The sequence below is a fragment of the Salmo salar genome, chromosome 01 (assembly GCF_965601325.2).
Source record: "Salmo salar chromosome 01, fSalSal1, whole genome shotgun sequence".
Taxonomy (NCBI): Eukaryota; Metazoa; Chordata; class Actinopteri; order Salmoniformes; family Salmonidae; genus Salmo; species Salmo salar.
The window spans coordinates 157,160,158-157,175,707 of NC_138291.1; the positions used below are offsets into that span (position 1 = coordinate 157,160,158).

General features: G+C 43.1%; 1 protein-coding gene across 1 annotated transcript in view; it reads right to left on the reverse strand.

The window, feature by feature from the left end:
* Positions 1-15,550, reverse strand: part of LOC106567252 (uncharacterized) — a 157,589-nt gene that overhangs the window by 23,347 nt on the left and 118,692 nt on the right. Inside the window, exons 15-30 of the mRNA XM_014136323.3 lie at positions 13,664-13,717; positions 13,305-13,349; positions 13,007-13,060; positions 12,827-12,871; positions 12,360-12,413; positions 12,188-12,232; positions 11,986-12,039; positions 11,764-11,808; positions 11,600-11,653; positions 4,921-4,965; positions 4,698-4,751; positions 4,468-4,575; positions 4,319-4,372; positions 4,023-4,076; positions 3,775-3,819; positions 3,319-3,372 (exon numbers count right to left, since the gene is read on the reverse strand). Of these exons, the coding sequence (XP_013991798.2) occupies positions 3,319-3,372; positions 3,775-3,819; positions 4,023-4,076; positions 4,319-4,372; positions 4,468-4,575; positions 4,698-4,751; positions 4,921-4,965; positions 11,600-11,653; positions 11,764-11,808; positions 11,986-12,039; positions 12,188-12,232; positions 12,360-12,413; positions 12,827-12,871; positions 13,007-13,060; positions 13,305-13,349; positions 13,664-13,717 (864 nt within the window). The remainder of the gene's footprint in view (positions 1-3,318; positions 3,373-3,774; positions 3,820-4,022; positions 4,077-4,318; positions 4,373-4,467; positions 4,576-4,697; positions 4,752-4,920; positions 4,966-11,599; positions 11,654-11,763; positions 11,809-11,985; positions 12,040-12,187; positions 12,233-12,359; positions 12,414-12,826; positions 12,872-13,006; positions 13,061-13,304; positions 13,350-13,663; positions 13,718-15,550) is intronic.

The window sequence follows — 15,550 nt, forward strand, 5'->3', positions numbered from 1 at the left end:
ATTACAAACTTCAGATGCCTTTTTAAACCTCAAAAACACTAAAAGTTTTAAATGTCCTGCATTGCAGGAAAGTTCTGCTGCAACAGGGTGATACAATTAAGATCCTACATCAGTATGCAGTACACTATGCAGTACAGACGGGAAGAAAACTGACAAAATACACTTGAGATCTATGTATACATAGCCTGAATGACTTCAGGAGTAACAATGCCTCACAGATGAGAGCTTGCAGTCCTGCGTGAAGATTAAAGTTACATCTTACATGCCCGATGTTGAGAAGCTGTCCAGTGATGTTCGAAAACAGAAGTCACATTAAACGGGTAAGAACACAATCCTGTCATAGGCACATATTTAGTAACAAAGTGGCTGTTTTTATAAAGTGATTTCTGATTTTTGTCAGTATATACACTGCTCAAAAAAATAAAGGGAACACTTAAACAACACAATGTAACTCCAATTCAATCACACTTCTGTGAAATCAAACTGTCCACTTAGGAAGCAACACTGATTGACAATAAATTTCACATGCTGTTGTGCAAATGGAATAGACAACAGGTGGAAATTATAGGCAATTTGCAAGACACCCCCAATAAAGGAGTGGTTCTGCAGCTGGGGACCACAGACCACTTCTCAGTTCCTATGCTTCCTGGCTGATGTTTTGGTCACTTTTGAATGCTGGCGGTGCTTTCACTCTAGTGGTAGCATGAGACGGAGTCTACAACCCACACAAGTGGCTCAGGTAGTGCAGCTCATCCAGGATGGCACATCAATGCGAGCTGTGGCAAGAAGGTTTGCTGTGTCTGTCAGCGTAGTGTCCAGAGCATGGAGGCGCTACCAGGAGACAGGCCAGTACATCAGGAGACGTGGAGGAGGCCGTAGGAGGGCAACAACCCAGCAGCAGGACCGCTACCTCCGCCTTTGTGCAAGGAAGAGCAGGAGAAGCACTGTCAGAGCCCTGCAAAATGACCTCCAGCAGGCCACAAATGTGCATGTGTCTGCTCAAATGGTCAGAAACACTCCATGAGGCTGGTATGAGGGCCCGACGTCCACAGGTGGGGGTTGTGCTTACAGCCCAACACCGTGCAGGACGTTTGGCATTTGCCAGAGAACACCAAGATTGGCAAATTCACCACTGGCGCCCTGTGCTCTTCACAGATGAAAGCAGGTTCACACTGAGCACGTGATAGACGTGACAGAGTCTGGAGACGCCATGGAGAACCATTCCATTGTAGATTTTGCTTTATGTTTTGGATCATTGTCTTGTTGGAAGACAAATCTCCGTCCCAGTCTCAGGTCTTTTGCAGACTCCATCAGGTTTTCTTCCAGAATGGTCCTGTATTTGGCTCCATCCATCTTCCCATCAATTTTAACCATCTTCCCTGCCCCTGCTGAAGAAAAGCAGGCCCAAACCATGATGCTGCCACCACCATGTTTGACAGTGGGGATGGTGTGTTCAGGGTGATGAGCTGTGTTGCTTTTACGCCAAACATAACGTTTTGCATTGTTGCCAAAAAGTTTGATTTTGGTTTCATCTGACCAGAGCACCTTCTTCCACATGTTTGGTGTGTCTCCCAGGTGGCTAGTGGCAAACTTTAAACGACACTTTTTATGGATATCTTTAAGAAATGGCGTTCTTCTTGCCACTCTTCCATAAAGGCCAGCTTTGTGCAGTATACGACTGATTGTTGTCCTCTGGACAGAGTCTCCCACCTCAGCTGTAGATCTCTGCAGTTCATCCAGAGTGATCATGGGCCTCTTGGCTGCATCTCTGACCAGTCTTCTCCTTGTATGAGCTGAAAGTTTAGAGGGACGGCCGGGTCTTCGTTGATTTGCAGTGTTCTGATACTCCTTCCATTTCAATATTATCGCTTGCACAGTGCTCCTTGGGATGTTTAAAGCTTGGGAAATCTTTTTGTATCCAAATCCGGCTTTAAACTTCTCCACAACAGTATCTCGGACCTGCCTGGTGTGTTCCTTGTTCTTCATGATGCTCTCTGCGCTTTAAACGGACCTCTGAGACTATCACAGAGCAGGTGCATTTATACGGAGACTTGATTACACACAGGTGGATTCTATTTATCATCATTAGTCATTTAGGTCAACATTGGATCATTCAGAGATCCTCACTGAACTTCTGGAGAGAGTTTGCTGCACTGAAAGTAAAGGGGCTGAATAATTTTGCACGGCCAATTTTTCAGTTTTTTATTAAAAAAGTTTGAAATATCCAATAAATTTCGTTCCACTTCATAATTGTGTCCCACTTGTTGTTGATTCTTCACAAAAAATTACAGTTTTATATCTTTATGTTTGAAGCCTGAAATGTGGCAAAAGGTCGAAAAGTTCAAGGGGGCCGAATACTTTCGCAAGGCACTGTACATTTCAATATTGTTCAATGGCTGTGATGGGAGAAAACTGAGGATGGATCAACAACATTATAGTGATTCCACAAATGACTTAAATGACAGAGTGAAAAGAAGAATACAAATATACAGAATAAACACGGCAAAGAAATACACTTTTTGGCCTAAATGCAAAGTCTTATTTTTAGGGTAAATCCAACACAACACATCACTCCTTACTTTCAAGATGGTATGGGCTGCATCATGGTATGGGTATGCTTGACATCAGAAAATACTGGGGTTTCTCAGGATAAAAAGAAATGGAACTAAGCATAGGCAAAATTCGAGAGGAAAACCTGCTTCAGTCTGCTTTCCACCAGACACTCGGAGAGGAATTCACCATTCAGCAGGACAATAACCTACAACACATGGCCAAATCTACACTGGAGTTGCTCACCAAGAAGACAGTGAACGTTCCTGAGTTACAGTTTGGACTCAACTTGAAAATCAACTTGAAAATTAGTGTCTAGCCATGATCCCCTACATCTTGACAGAGCTTGAAGAATTATGACTAGATTAATGGGCTAATATTGCACAATCCAAGTGTGAAAAGCACTTAGAGAATTACCCAAGAAGACTCACAGCTGTAATTGCTGCCAAAGGTGTTTCTAACATGTATTGACTCAGGGAGCTTTATGGCTCAGGGAGCTGAATGACTCAGGGAGCTGACTATATTTTAGTTATTGAATTTATATACAATTATTAAATGTTTTTTTTATTCTTCCACTTTAACATTACAAAGTATTTTGTGTACAATTAAATCCATTTTAATTCCATTTTAAATCCATTTTAATTAGACTTTGTAACACAAAATGTGAATAAATCCAATGGGTGTGAATATTTTTGCAAGGCACTGTATACAAGCTCAGTGTCTTCAGGGGTGTGATCATGGTATTGAAATATGATATAGAATGGGAACCTGTGTACCAGGCTTTCCTTCTGGTCCCTCTGTCCCAGGTGGGCCTGGCAAACCCTGTTGGAGACAAGTACACACACACACTCATAATAAGTGTACTGTGATGACGTAATATTCAGCAGACTGCAGTATTCACCGATGTGGCCGGGGGAGGGGGGGGGGGGGGGGGGGGTCAATAGTGGGATGATGGATGGTAATTCACACTAGCTTTTAGTCAGCTCCATTAGATAAGCCCATACAGCCTTGGATACTCTTCATCACCAAGCAGAAGTGTAAGTATTAAGTGTTTTACCACTTATCTGCACACACCACAGATCTGCTGTTCTGACAATCACAAATGTTGCCCATTGAGGTGTATACTGTATATCTGATTTGTCAAGAATATTGATGCGTTTTGCAATGCAAATTGATCAAGTAGATGGCTCCACTAGTGTTTGTCTGTGCATGGTATGTGCTTACCGGTGACCCAGGCTGGCCATCATGCCCTCTCTGTCCGATACGACCCTGGGTAGAAGAAGGCAGTGCCAATCAGGATACCATTCAAATATCAAGAACAGGACTAAAATCACGCTTTACTAAATACTAAGGTTGAAAAAAATCCCTGTAGAATTCCAAATCCCAGAAATTCTGGATAACATGGACATTTTGTGAAAGTTACCAGAATTTTCCAACCCTCATAAACACATTCAATAGTTAGAGTGTCCTACCTTGGTCCCTCTGTGTCCAGGCTGGCCGTTGCGCCCATCTGGTCCCCTATTCCCCTTCAAAGAAACAGAGATTTTTTATGAGACTACAGCTGTTTCCCAAATGGCACCTCCTACAGGACTCAAAGTAGTGCACTATATACTGTAGGGTATCGGGTGCCATTTGGACATGCGTTTTAGGACATGAAATCCACAGTTTTATCATCATTTTGACCAATCTTAACAGACAGACTGATGAAAGAATGACACTCTAAATGTTACTTTCACTATAATGCATTCATTTTTAAGTCTTCTCTGACCTTCAGCCCATCTCTGCCCAGTTTTCCCTGAGGGCCAGTTTCTCCATTCTCCCCCTAAACGAGGAGACACAAAATCCATCAGTCTTCCAGTGGTAAAGTAGCAGTCTATATAACTGTAGATACAGTGATAAGGCAGAGAGACGACCTACCCCAATGCCTTTAGTGCCAGGTTGACCTTTGAGCCCTGTAAATCCAGGGAAGCCACTAGGACCACTCTCTCCCTGAGGCCCTTGGATGCCCGAAGCACCCTGAACACACTGAGAGATAGAACGAGAGTGAGAAGACAAATGTGTAACTCATAATTCAGATGTCAAAAAGTATGAATCAAGAGTTTTAGTTTTGTTGAATGTCTACAGGTCTCCAGAGGCTGGGTTCTTACTCTCTCTCCCTTCGGTCCAGGGTCCCCTTTGTCCCCGTCTGGTCCTCTCTTACCCTGTGGAGGTCAGAGAGGAGTCAGAGGACTGCAGGTACAGTAAGTAGTTGAAAAGCATGCAACCTGATTCTTCAAAGTTTTTTGAATCTATCTAAGGACAATACAACAATGTATTATATCTAATTCAAAATGTATTTCAGTAAAATGCAGAAGCAGTACTAATACTTACAGTAATACCAGGGAAACCCTTTGGACCTTGTGTTCCCAGTGGCCCCTTCAATCAAAGAACGACAGAGAAGGGATTGAAATGTTAGTTCCTTTTAGTTAGATTTTCTTGCTTCAAGTAGATAGACATGGAGGCGTATCACATCATGGCTCCAAAACTCCAGAAATATTTCACAAAATCTTCCCTTTCATGATGATCTCATTGTCTAATCTATAGCCACACTTCAGCCATACTGACTGACAATGTAAACTGACTAGACTGAAAACTTTTTTTCTTCACATTTTCAAAGAATACATTTCAAAGAATACCTTCCCTGTAGCTCAGTTGGTAGAGCATGGTGTTTGCAACGCATGGTGTTTGCAACGCCAGGGTTGTGGGTTTGATTCCCACAGGGGGCCAGCACAAAAAAAAAAAAAAAAAATGTATGTATGAAATGAAATGTATGCATTCACTACTGTAAGTCGCTCTGGATAAGAGCGTCTGCTAAATGACTAAAATGTAAATGTATGTTTTCCAACGGGGCTATACATTTGGGTGAGGTTTTTTTTCTCGCCTGAGTAGCCTCGTTTCACTGCCAAAAGTAAAATTAAACCATCTAGAGTTCAGCGAAATAACAACACAATGTCAAATGCAGGTAGCCAAGTCAAATAATTAACATCCAATCACATTAACCGTTACTCTCTCTCGGGAAACCTTCCCTCTTACGCAGACATTTACAAACGAAACATGACAATTTGAAAAATAAGCGAGAATAAAGATGACTTTCGAGTAGTAAGACATGTATAAAAGCAACAGATACCATTAATAAGAAGGGGCTAGAAGCGACTTATATGGTGAGCTACCGAGTGGCTAGGACAGGCAAACCCCATACTATTGTGGAGGACTTAATTCTTCCTGCTGCCGTGGAAATGGCTGGGAGAATGCTGGGGGGAAAGGCCAAAGAAACTATACAGACAATATCTTTATCAAACAACACTGTTTCACGACGCATCAGTGACATGGCAGGAGATGTTTTGAAACAATTACTGCTTCGCATACAAGCCAGTCAATTCTATGCATTACAGCTGGATGAGTCAACAGACATGGCGGGCCTGGCACAGCTCCTGGTATATATCTGTTACGTTTATGGGGGGTCAATTAAGGAAGACATTCTCTTCTGCAAACCACTGGAAACCAGAACAATATGAGAGGCTGTTTTTAAAGTACTGGACAGCTTTGTGACATCAAATGGACTTTAGTGGTCAAGATGTGTTGGTATCTGTACTGATGGCGCAAAAGCCATGACAGGGAGACATAGTGGAGTGGTAACACGCGTGCTCCCGACACCACTTGGGTACACTGCAGCATCCACAGAGAGGCTCTTGCTGCTAAGGGAATGCCTGATAGCTAGAAAGACATTTTGGACACTACAGTGAAAATGGTTAACTTTATTAAAGCAAGGCCCCTGAACTCTCGTGTATTTTCTGCATTATGCAATGATATGGGCAGCGACCATGTAACACTTTTACAACATACAGAAGTGCGCTGGTTATCAAGGGGCAAAGTATTGACACAGTGTTTTTTTAAATTGAGAGACAAGCTTAAAGTTTTCTTTACTGACCATCATTTTCACTTGTCTGACCACTTGCATGATGACGAATTTCTCACACGACTGGCCTATCTGGGTGATGTTTTTTCTCGCATGAATGATATGAATCTAGGATTACAGGGACTCTTTACAACTATATTCTAAGTGCGGGACAAAATTGAGGCCATGATTAAGAAGTTGGAGTTCTTCTCTGTCTGCATTAACAAGGACAACACACGGGTCTTTCCATCATTATATGATTTTTTGTGTGCAAATGAACTCAAGCTTACGGACAATGTCAAATGTGATATAGCGAAAGCACCTGAGTGAACTGGGTCCGCAATTACGCAGGTACTTTCCCGAAACGGACGACACAAACAACTGGATTCGTAATCCCTTTCATGCCCTGCCTCCAGTGCACTTACCGATATCTGAACAAGAGAGCCTCATCGAACTTGCAATAAGCAGTTCTGTGAAAATGTAATTTAATCAGTAGCCACTGACAGATTTCTGGATAGGGCTGCGCTCAGAGTATCCTGCCTTGGCAAATCGCGCTGTTAAGACACTGATGCCCTTTGCAACCACGTACCTATGTAAGAGTGGATTCTTGGCCCTCACTAGCATGAAAACTAAATACAGGCACAGACGCGTGTGGAAAATTATTTAAGACTGAGACTCTCTCCAATACAACCCAACATTGCAGAGTTATGAGCATCCTTTCAAGCACACCCTTCTCATTAACCTGTGGTGAGTTATTCACAATTTGATGATGAACAAATAAGGTTTAATATGTAATATGTAAGATGGCTAAATAAAGAGCAAAATTGGCTCTTTGCCACTTCCCATGAGCCGGGTTGTAACAAAAACTTACACTCATTCTTATGTCTAATAAATGTATTGTATTGTATTGTGTGTGTGTGTGTGTGTGTGTGTGTGTGTGTGTGTGTGTGTGTGTGTGTGTGTGTGTGTGTGTGTGTGTGTGTGTGTGTGTGTGTGTGTGTCTGTGTGTGTGTGTGTGTGTGTGTGTGGCAGGCTTACAATGTTGGCAAAAAACAACATTTGAGAGTGCGCTGCCCCTGGTGCTAAAGGGGGTACGCAGCTGGAGGTTGAATGTTTAAAGGGGTACGGGACAATAAAACGTTTGGGAACCACTGGCCTTAGAGGACATCTGGATAACAGCCAGAGTTAAACTCACATGCAAACCGCCTGGGGGTGGGTTTCTACAGTATGGCAATCTAGGAGTTTACAACTTCTCCAAACGGGTCGTTTAATATCACACGGAAATACAGTGTGGTCATCATTCAGACCACTGTTCATTTTGGATCTTTTTTAGATATAGTCTAGTCTTAGTCATTTTGATGAAAAAAGTGGGGCATTTTAGTCAACTTAATGCCCTTTCATTTTAGTCACATCACATTTGTATTGCCTCATTAACCTATAGTAAACACAAATCCCTGACTTGTGCACAAACATGCATAGCCTTGTCCTACCAACATAGTTTCCTGCATAACATCCTATTCTCTTCCCAACAGCAGAAATACTGTATCACAAACATATACACTGTGTACAAAGCATTAAGAACACCTGCTCTTTCCATGACAGACTGACCAGGTGAATCAAGGTGAAATCTATGGTCCCTTATTGATGTCACTTGTTAAATTCACTATAAATCAGTGTAGATGAAGGGGAAGAGAAAAGAACGATGTTAAATCCTTGAGACAACTGAGACATGGAATGTATATGTGTGTCATTCAGAGGGTGAATGGGAAAGAAGTGCCTTTGAACGGGGTATGGTAGTAGAGAACTGCAACGCTGCTGTCAAGAACTGCAACGCTGCTAGGTTTTTCACATTGGTGTCCAAAAGTATAAAGAGGGCTAATGACTTTGAATGGGAGTTAATGTTTCTCCCAGTGATGTGACTTAAACCTTGAGTCCGAATCGAGTCCCAACTCCCCTGTGCTCCAAGTCACCAATGGTCGAGTCACGAGTCCAGTGACAAGTCCCTATGGCTGAAGTCCGAGTCCCAGTGCTCGAGTCCTGGTCCAAGTGCTCAAGTCTGAGTTATTGGGTCCCCATTAACCCAAAATAAAGTTGTTAACCCAGTCAGATATAGTGTAGTGGCAAGAGGAATTTAGTCAACAAATGGTTTACTATTCCTTTTCCTTTCTTTCTGTGCCACCAAATGTTAGCATATAGGCTACTGGTAATGTTGCCAGGGCCACGTTCAGCTGCAAAACGTTCTCGAATGTTGCAGATAGAAAGTCCATGAATTTGGAGTCTAGCTTAACCCTCCCACTTTCCCCACTGCATTTACTCCAGGTTCTGTAGCCAACGTAGCCAAGTCTCCATCTTTTCCTCTGAGAAAAAGATATGACCCATAATACCGGCGCTATGTTTTTTTCTTTGAATTGTGCATTGGCGGGCTGCCTTTTAAATTCATAAAGCATATCGTGGGCCGTTCAAAGACTAGGCGACTTGCGGACTGGACTGTTAACCATTTGTTTCGACTACACCTTGTTCAGTCATGTTACCTCATTAACTAGCTATAGCTAACAACCTGGGACGTGGTCAGCAGTACGGAAAGTATACGTTATTCTTTATTCAACATCACAGAGAGGCATGTTTGTTCTACATATCATATTTCTATCTGAATGTTCCAAAACGTTGTGTCCTACTGAACGTACCCCAGGTTGTTATCTACAGTATAGCTATAGCTAGCTAATGTGGTGCGTCCTTCCCACTGCTGAACAGAACTGAGCTGCGCATCTGTGCTGCTAATATTAATTGAGCTTATCACTGAAAAGCTCTCAATCTCTCCAAAAAGTATTGTCCAGTCCACTTACAGTGGGGGGAAAAAGTATTTGGTCACCTGCTGATTTTGTACGTTTGCCCACTTACAAAGAAATGATCAGTCTATCATTTTAATGGTAGGTTTATATGAACAGTGAGAGACAGAATAACAACAAAAAAATCCAGAAAAACGCATGTCAAAAATGTTAGAAATTAATTTGCATTTTAATGAGGGAAATAAGTATTTGACCCCTCTGCAAAACATTACTTAGTACTTGGTGGCAAAACCCTTGTTGGCAATCACAGAGGTCAGACGTTTCTTGTAGTTGACCACCAAGTTTGCACACATCTCAGGAGGGATTTTGTCCAAGTCATTAAGGTTTCGAGGCTGACGTTTGGCAACTCGAACCTTCAGCTCCCTCCACAGATTTTCTATGGGATTAAGGTCTGGAGACTGGCTAGGCCACTCCAGGACCTTAATGTGCTTCTTCTTGAGCCACTCCTTTGTTGCCTTGGCCGTGTATTTTGGGTCATTGTCATGCTGGAATACCCATCCACGACCCATTTTCAATGCCCTGACTGAGGGAAGGAGGTTCTCACCCAAGATTTGACAATACATGGCCCCGTCAAATGATGCGGTGAAGTTGTCCTGTCCCCTTAGCAGCAAAACACCCCCAAAGCATAATGTTTCCACCTCAGTTTGACGGTGGAGATGGTGTTCTTGGGGTCATAGGCAGCATTCCTCCTCCTCCAAACACGGCGAGTTGAGTTGATGCCAAAGAGCTCCATTTTGGTCTCATCTGACCACAACATTTTCACCAGTTGTCCTGTTCATTGGCAAACTTCAGACGGGCATGTATATGTATTCTTGAGCAGGGGGACCTTGCGGGCACTGCAGGATTTCAGTCCTTCACGGTGTAGTGTGTTACCAATTATTTTCTTGGTGACTATGGTCCCAGCTGCCTTGAGATCATTGACAAGATCCTCCCTTGTAGTTCTGGGCTGATTCCTCACTGTTCTCATGATCATTGCAACTCCACGAGGTGAGATCTTGCATGGAGCCCCAGGCCAAGGGATATTGACAGTTCTTTTGTGTTTCTTCCATTTGCGAATAATCGCACCAAATGTTGTCACCTTCTCACCAAGCTGCTTGGCGATGGTCTTGTAGCCCATTCCAGCCTTGTGTAGGTCTACAATCTTGTCCCTGACATCCTTGGAGAGCTCTTTGGTCTTGGCCATGGTGGAGAGTTTGGAATCTGATTGATTGATTGCTTCTGTGGACAGGTGTCTTTTTTACAGGTAACAAGCTGCGGTTAGGAGCACTCCCTTTAAGAGTGTGCTCCTAATCTCAGCTCGTTACCTGTATAAAAGACACCTGGGAGACAGAAATCTTTCTGATTGAGAGGGGGTCAAATACTTATTTCGCTCATTAAAATGCAAATCAATTTATAACATTTTTGACATGCGTTTTTCTCGATATTTTTGTTATTCTGTTTCTCACTGTTCAAATAAACCTACCATTCAAATTATAGACTGATCATTTCTTTGTCAGTAGGCAAACGTACAAAATCAGCAGGGGATCAAATACTTTTCCCCCCCCACTGTAGTATCCATCACATCTCATTTTAGTGAACTGAAATGAAAAATCATTAAAAAAAAAAAAAATCTGGGTCTATTTAGTCAGTTATAGTCTTGTAAAAAAATAGGTTTTTGACAAATATTTTAGTCACAATATTTGGGTTACTCTCTTAAACTAGTGGATAAGGCTTTCAGGTGACCGTACAGCTTGAGGATAGAGCTTTCATCCATTAGCTAGGATCAGCGCTCCACAACACATAAAAGCTTCAATATGTAAGAAATGGGATACACACTGAGTAGTATCATCAGTAGCCTAATGCTTTGACTTAAAACTGGAATCCTTAGTTGCTACATACAACTTATAAATACATCATCAGCTTGGTTCAATTTATTACCCCATCAGAACACAAAATATAAGCTTGTTTTACTATGTTTGTAAACAATGTACAGTAAATGTAAACAAACACTGTATAGCCTAAAAAAAAAAATATATATAATTTTTATATAATGGATGGTCAGTACCTGCACCGATAGCTCTGTCTATGAATTTGAAAGTGGTTACATTTCTCTAGGCCTTTCCCTCAGCTTTTTACCAAAACACTGGCGGGGTAACCACTTTGTTATTGTTTCAATTAAGGATTCTAGCTTTAAGTGACAGATGGGGGTACTGTGAGGTTGCTATGTGTGTGTCTCTGGAAGGAAGAGTGGGGTTTAGGTGGTCAGTCCACTGGGTACTATGCTACTCACCATGGGCCCCTCGAACCCTGGCTCACCCCGGATACCCATTGTCCCCATAGGCCCCTGAGGAAGACAGAGAAAGGAAGGAAAAGAGGGGGTTGGAGAGAGACATTTATAGTCGTTTATTTACTAGAGCAGAATTAACTTTACGAGAGAAGAGAGGAGAGACTTACAGGATCACCTTTCGGACCAAGGGCACCACTCATCCCAGGCTGTCCCTGTGAAAATATGAAAACAGTACAGATGACCTTTAACCCCAGATATTATATATTATTATGGTGAGAAATCCCTCTGAAAAAGATATGTTTCCAAATACATTAGTCAATCATCTGGTCCCAAGTTAGGGATCTGGTCCCAACTTAGGGAACATTAATGTGCAGCTGAGTGAGACTGACCTGGATTCCCCTGAGTCCTGGAGGCCCACTCTCGCCATCTAAACCCTGGGGTCCCTGGTGAAATAAACAGAAAACAGGTCATTTTAAAACATGTGTATAGTATGTGTATAATATTTCCCTTATAGTCTTACGAGCATAGAGTTCTGTTAAATGTGACCCAACTTTAGGCAAGAAAACACAACAAGCAAACGTTTCCCCTTACCTGGGGGCCTCTGGGGCCGATGACTCCAACAGGGCCCAACTCTCCCTAGAAGGTAAATGCAGGCTACCTTTGGTGAAGGCTGACATATTCATAAAGAGCTCCCAATAAAGTAGTTAAATAAAAAAAATTATGGGAAGACCCTCATCTCCTGGGGGTCAAAATGTCCCCTCACCTGTGAGCCGTTAACTCCCTGAGCGCCAACACGGCCTGTGAAACCAGTGGCTCCCTACGCAAAAGAAGAATATACACACTGAGTGATATGATATGGGATGAGTGACATAGCATTAGGAATTGGGGCCCATTATGATATTGTGCTGTACTGTATGTTGGAATAGATATATGTAGTACACTCTTAGGAAAAAAAGGTGATATCTAGAACCTTAAATGGTTCTTCGGCTGTCCCCACAGGAGAACCTTTTGAAGAACCCTTTTTGGTTCCAAGTAGAACCCTTTTGGGTCCAGACAGAACCCTTTTGGTTTCCATGTAAAACCCTTTCCACAGAGGGTTCTACATGGACCCCAAAAGGGTTCTACCTAGAAGCAAAAAGGCTTCTCCTATGGGGACAGCCAAAGAATCCTTTTGGAACCCTTTTTTCTGAGAGTGTATGGAAGGTACAGACTTGTTTGCTGTCTACTCACCACTGTCCCAGGAGGCCCTGGAGGCCCATCAAACCCAGCCTCCCCCTGGAGAGCCACAAACACATGGACACAAGTCAGTGACACACTCAATTACTGATGAATAACACCCTAAAGTATTCAGAAATGTTTGAATCTGTAAATCTGAAACAAGGTGTAGTATTGTTACTGTGGGTCACTCACATCAGGTCCAGGGTTTCCCTCGGAGCCTGTGGCCCCTCTGACTCCCTGAGGCCCCTGAAGAAAAGACAGACATAGGTTTAAACCTTTTACAAAGTATGTCAAAGGGTGAAAATTAGGGTGCAAACCAAAAAAGGCAGCTTGAAAGAAAAGAGACAGTGGACGCATCTCAAAAGGCACCCTATTCCCTATTTAGTGCACTACTTTTGACCAGGGCCCATAAGGTTCTGGTAAAAAAAATGGTGCACTATAAAGGGAATACGGTTGCTATTTGGACACATACAGCGAGAGAAACACTTACTGGTGAACCAACATAACCGGGACAGCCTGGTAAACCAATAGAGCCCTACAGGACACACAAAGTTCCAATTTTAAGCTCTCAATAGAGAGGGCTATCCACACAAAAGCCTTCAGTAAAATGCATACATGAGCATTACAGGAATATGAGTAAAGACAATCAAAAAACATTTGATGCAAACTGATGTGAACTGTACAAGCAGGGCATTCAGCTCTCATAGTACTTACTCTTTCCACTAAGGGGCAGCATATTCCAAATAATAATCTAGACCAATGAAGACTGGGGACTGGGCATGACTTTAATTCAGTGTGACTAATTCAGTAATAACGGAACAATAGGCAGCAATCATACTTGAGTCTTACCTTCTCGCCCGGTTCTCCAACATGTCCTCTTGGACCCTTGGCTCCAATAAGGCCCTATCAGGCAGTATAAAAGACGTTATAAAGCATTATATATACAGTGCCTTCGGAAAGTATTCAGACCCCTTGACTTTTTCCACATTTTGTTAGATTACAGCCTTATTCTAAAATTAATTAAATATGTTTTTTCCTGAGTCTTTAGGTGCCTTTTGGCAAACTCCAAGCGGGCTATCATGTGCCTTTTACTGAGGAATGGCTTGATTGGTGGAGTGTGGCAGAGATGGTTGTCCTTCTGGAAGGTTCTCCCATCTCCACAGAGGAACTCTAGAGCTCTGTCAGAGGGACCACTGGGTTCTTGTTCACCGCCCTGGCCAAGGCCCTTCTCCCCCGATTGATCAGTTTGGCCGGTCGGCCAGTTCTAGGAAGAGTCTTGGTGGTTCCAAACTTCTTCCACTTAAGAATGTTGGAGGCAACTGTGTTCTTTGCTCTGACTGTGTTCTTTGCTCTGACATGCACTGTCAACTGTGGGACCTTATATAGACAGCTGTTTGCCTTTCCAAGAGCTGCAACATCTGGACCCCTAAAAATCAGCTGGGCTAGACAATCTGGACCCTCTTTTCTAAAATGATCCGCCACAATTGTTGCAATCCCTATTACTAGCCTGTTCAACCTCTTTCGTATCGTCTGAGATCCCCAAAGATTGGAAAGCTGCCACGGTCATCCCCCTCTTTAACGGGGGAGACACTCTTGACCCAAACTGCTACAGACCTATATCTATCCTACCCAGCCTTTCTAAGGTCTTCGAAAGCCAAGTTAACAAACAGATCACAGACCATTTCGAATCCCACCGTACCTTCTCCGCTATGCAATCTGGTTTCCGAGCTGGCCATGGGTGCACCTCAGCCACGCTCAAGGTCCTAAACGATATTATAACCACCATTGATAAGAGACAATACTGTGCAGCTGTATTCATAGACCTGGCCAAGGCGTTCGAACTTGTCAATCACCACATTCTTATTGGCAGACTCAACAGCCTTGGTTTCTCAAATGACTGCCTCGCCTGGTTCACCAACTACCTCTCAGACAGAGTTCAGTGTTTCAAATCAGAGGGCCTGTTGTCCGGACCTCTGGCAGTCTCTATGGGGGTGCCACAGGGTTCAATCCTCGGGCCGACTCTCTTCTCTGTATACATCAATGATGTCGCTCTTGCTGCTGGTGATTCTCTGATCCACCTCTACGCAGACGACACCATTCTGTATACTTCTGGCCCATCTTTGGACACTGTGTTAACCAACCTCCAGACGAGCTTCAATGCCATACAACACTCCTTCCGTGGCCTCCAACTACTTTTAAATGCAAGTAAAACAAAATGCATGCTCTTCAACTGATCGCTGCCCACACCTGCCCGCCCGTCCAGCATCACTACTCTGGACGGTTCTGACTTAGAATATGTGGACAACTACAAATACCTAGGTGTCTGTTTAGACTGTAAACTCTCCTTCCAGACTCACACTAAGCATCTCCAATCCAAAATTAAATCTAGAATCAGCTTCCTATTTCGCAACAAAGCATCCTTCACTCATGCTGCCAAACATACCCTCGTAAAACTGACTATCCTACCAATCCTTGACTTCGGCGATGTCATTTACAAAATAGCCTCCAACACTCTACTCAGAAAATTGGATGCAGTCTATCACAGTGCCATCCGTTTTGTCACCAAAGCCCCATATACTACCCACCACTGCGACCTGTATGCTCTCGTTGGCTGGCCCTCGCTTCTTATTCATCGCCAAACCCACTGGCTCCAGGTCATCTATAAGTCTTTGCTAGGTAAAGCCCCGCCTTAACTCAGCTCACTGGTCACCATAGCAGCACCCACCCGTAGCACGC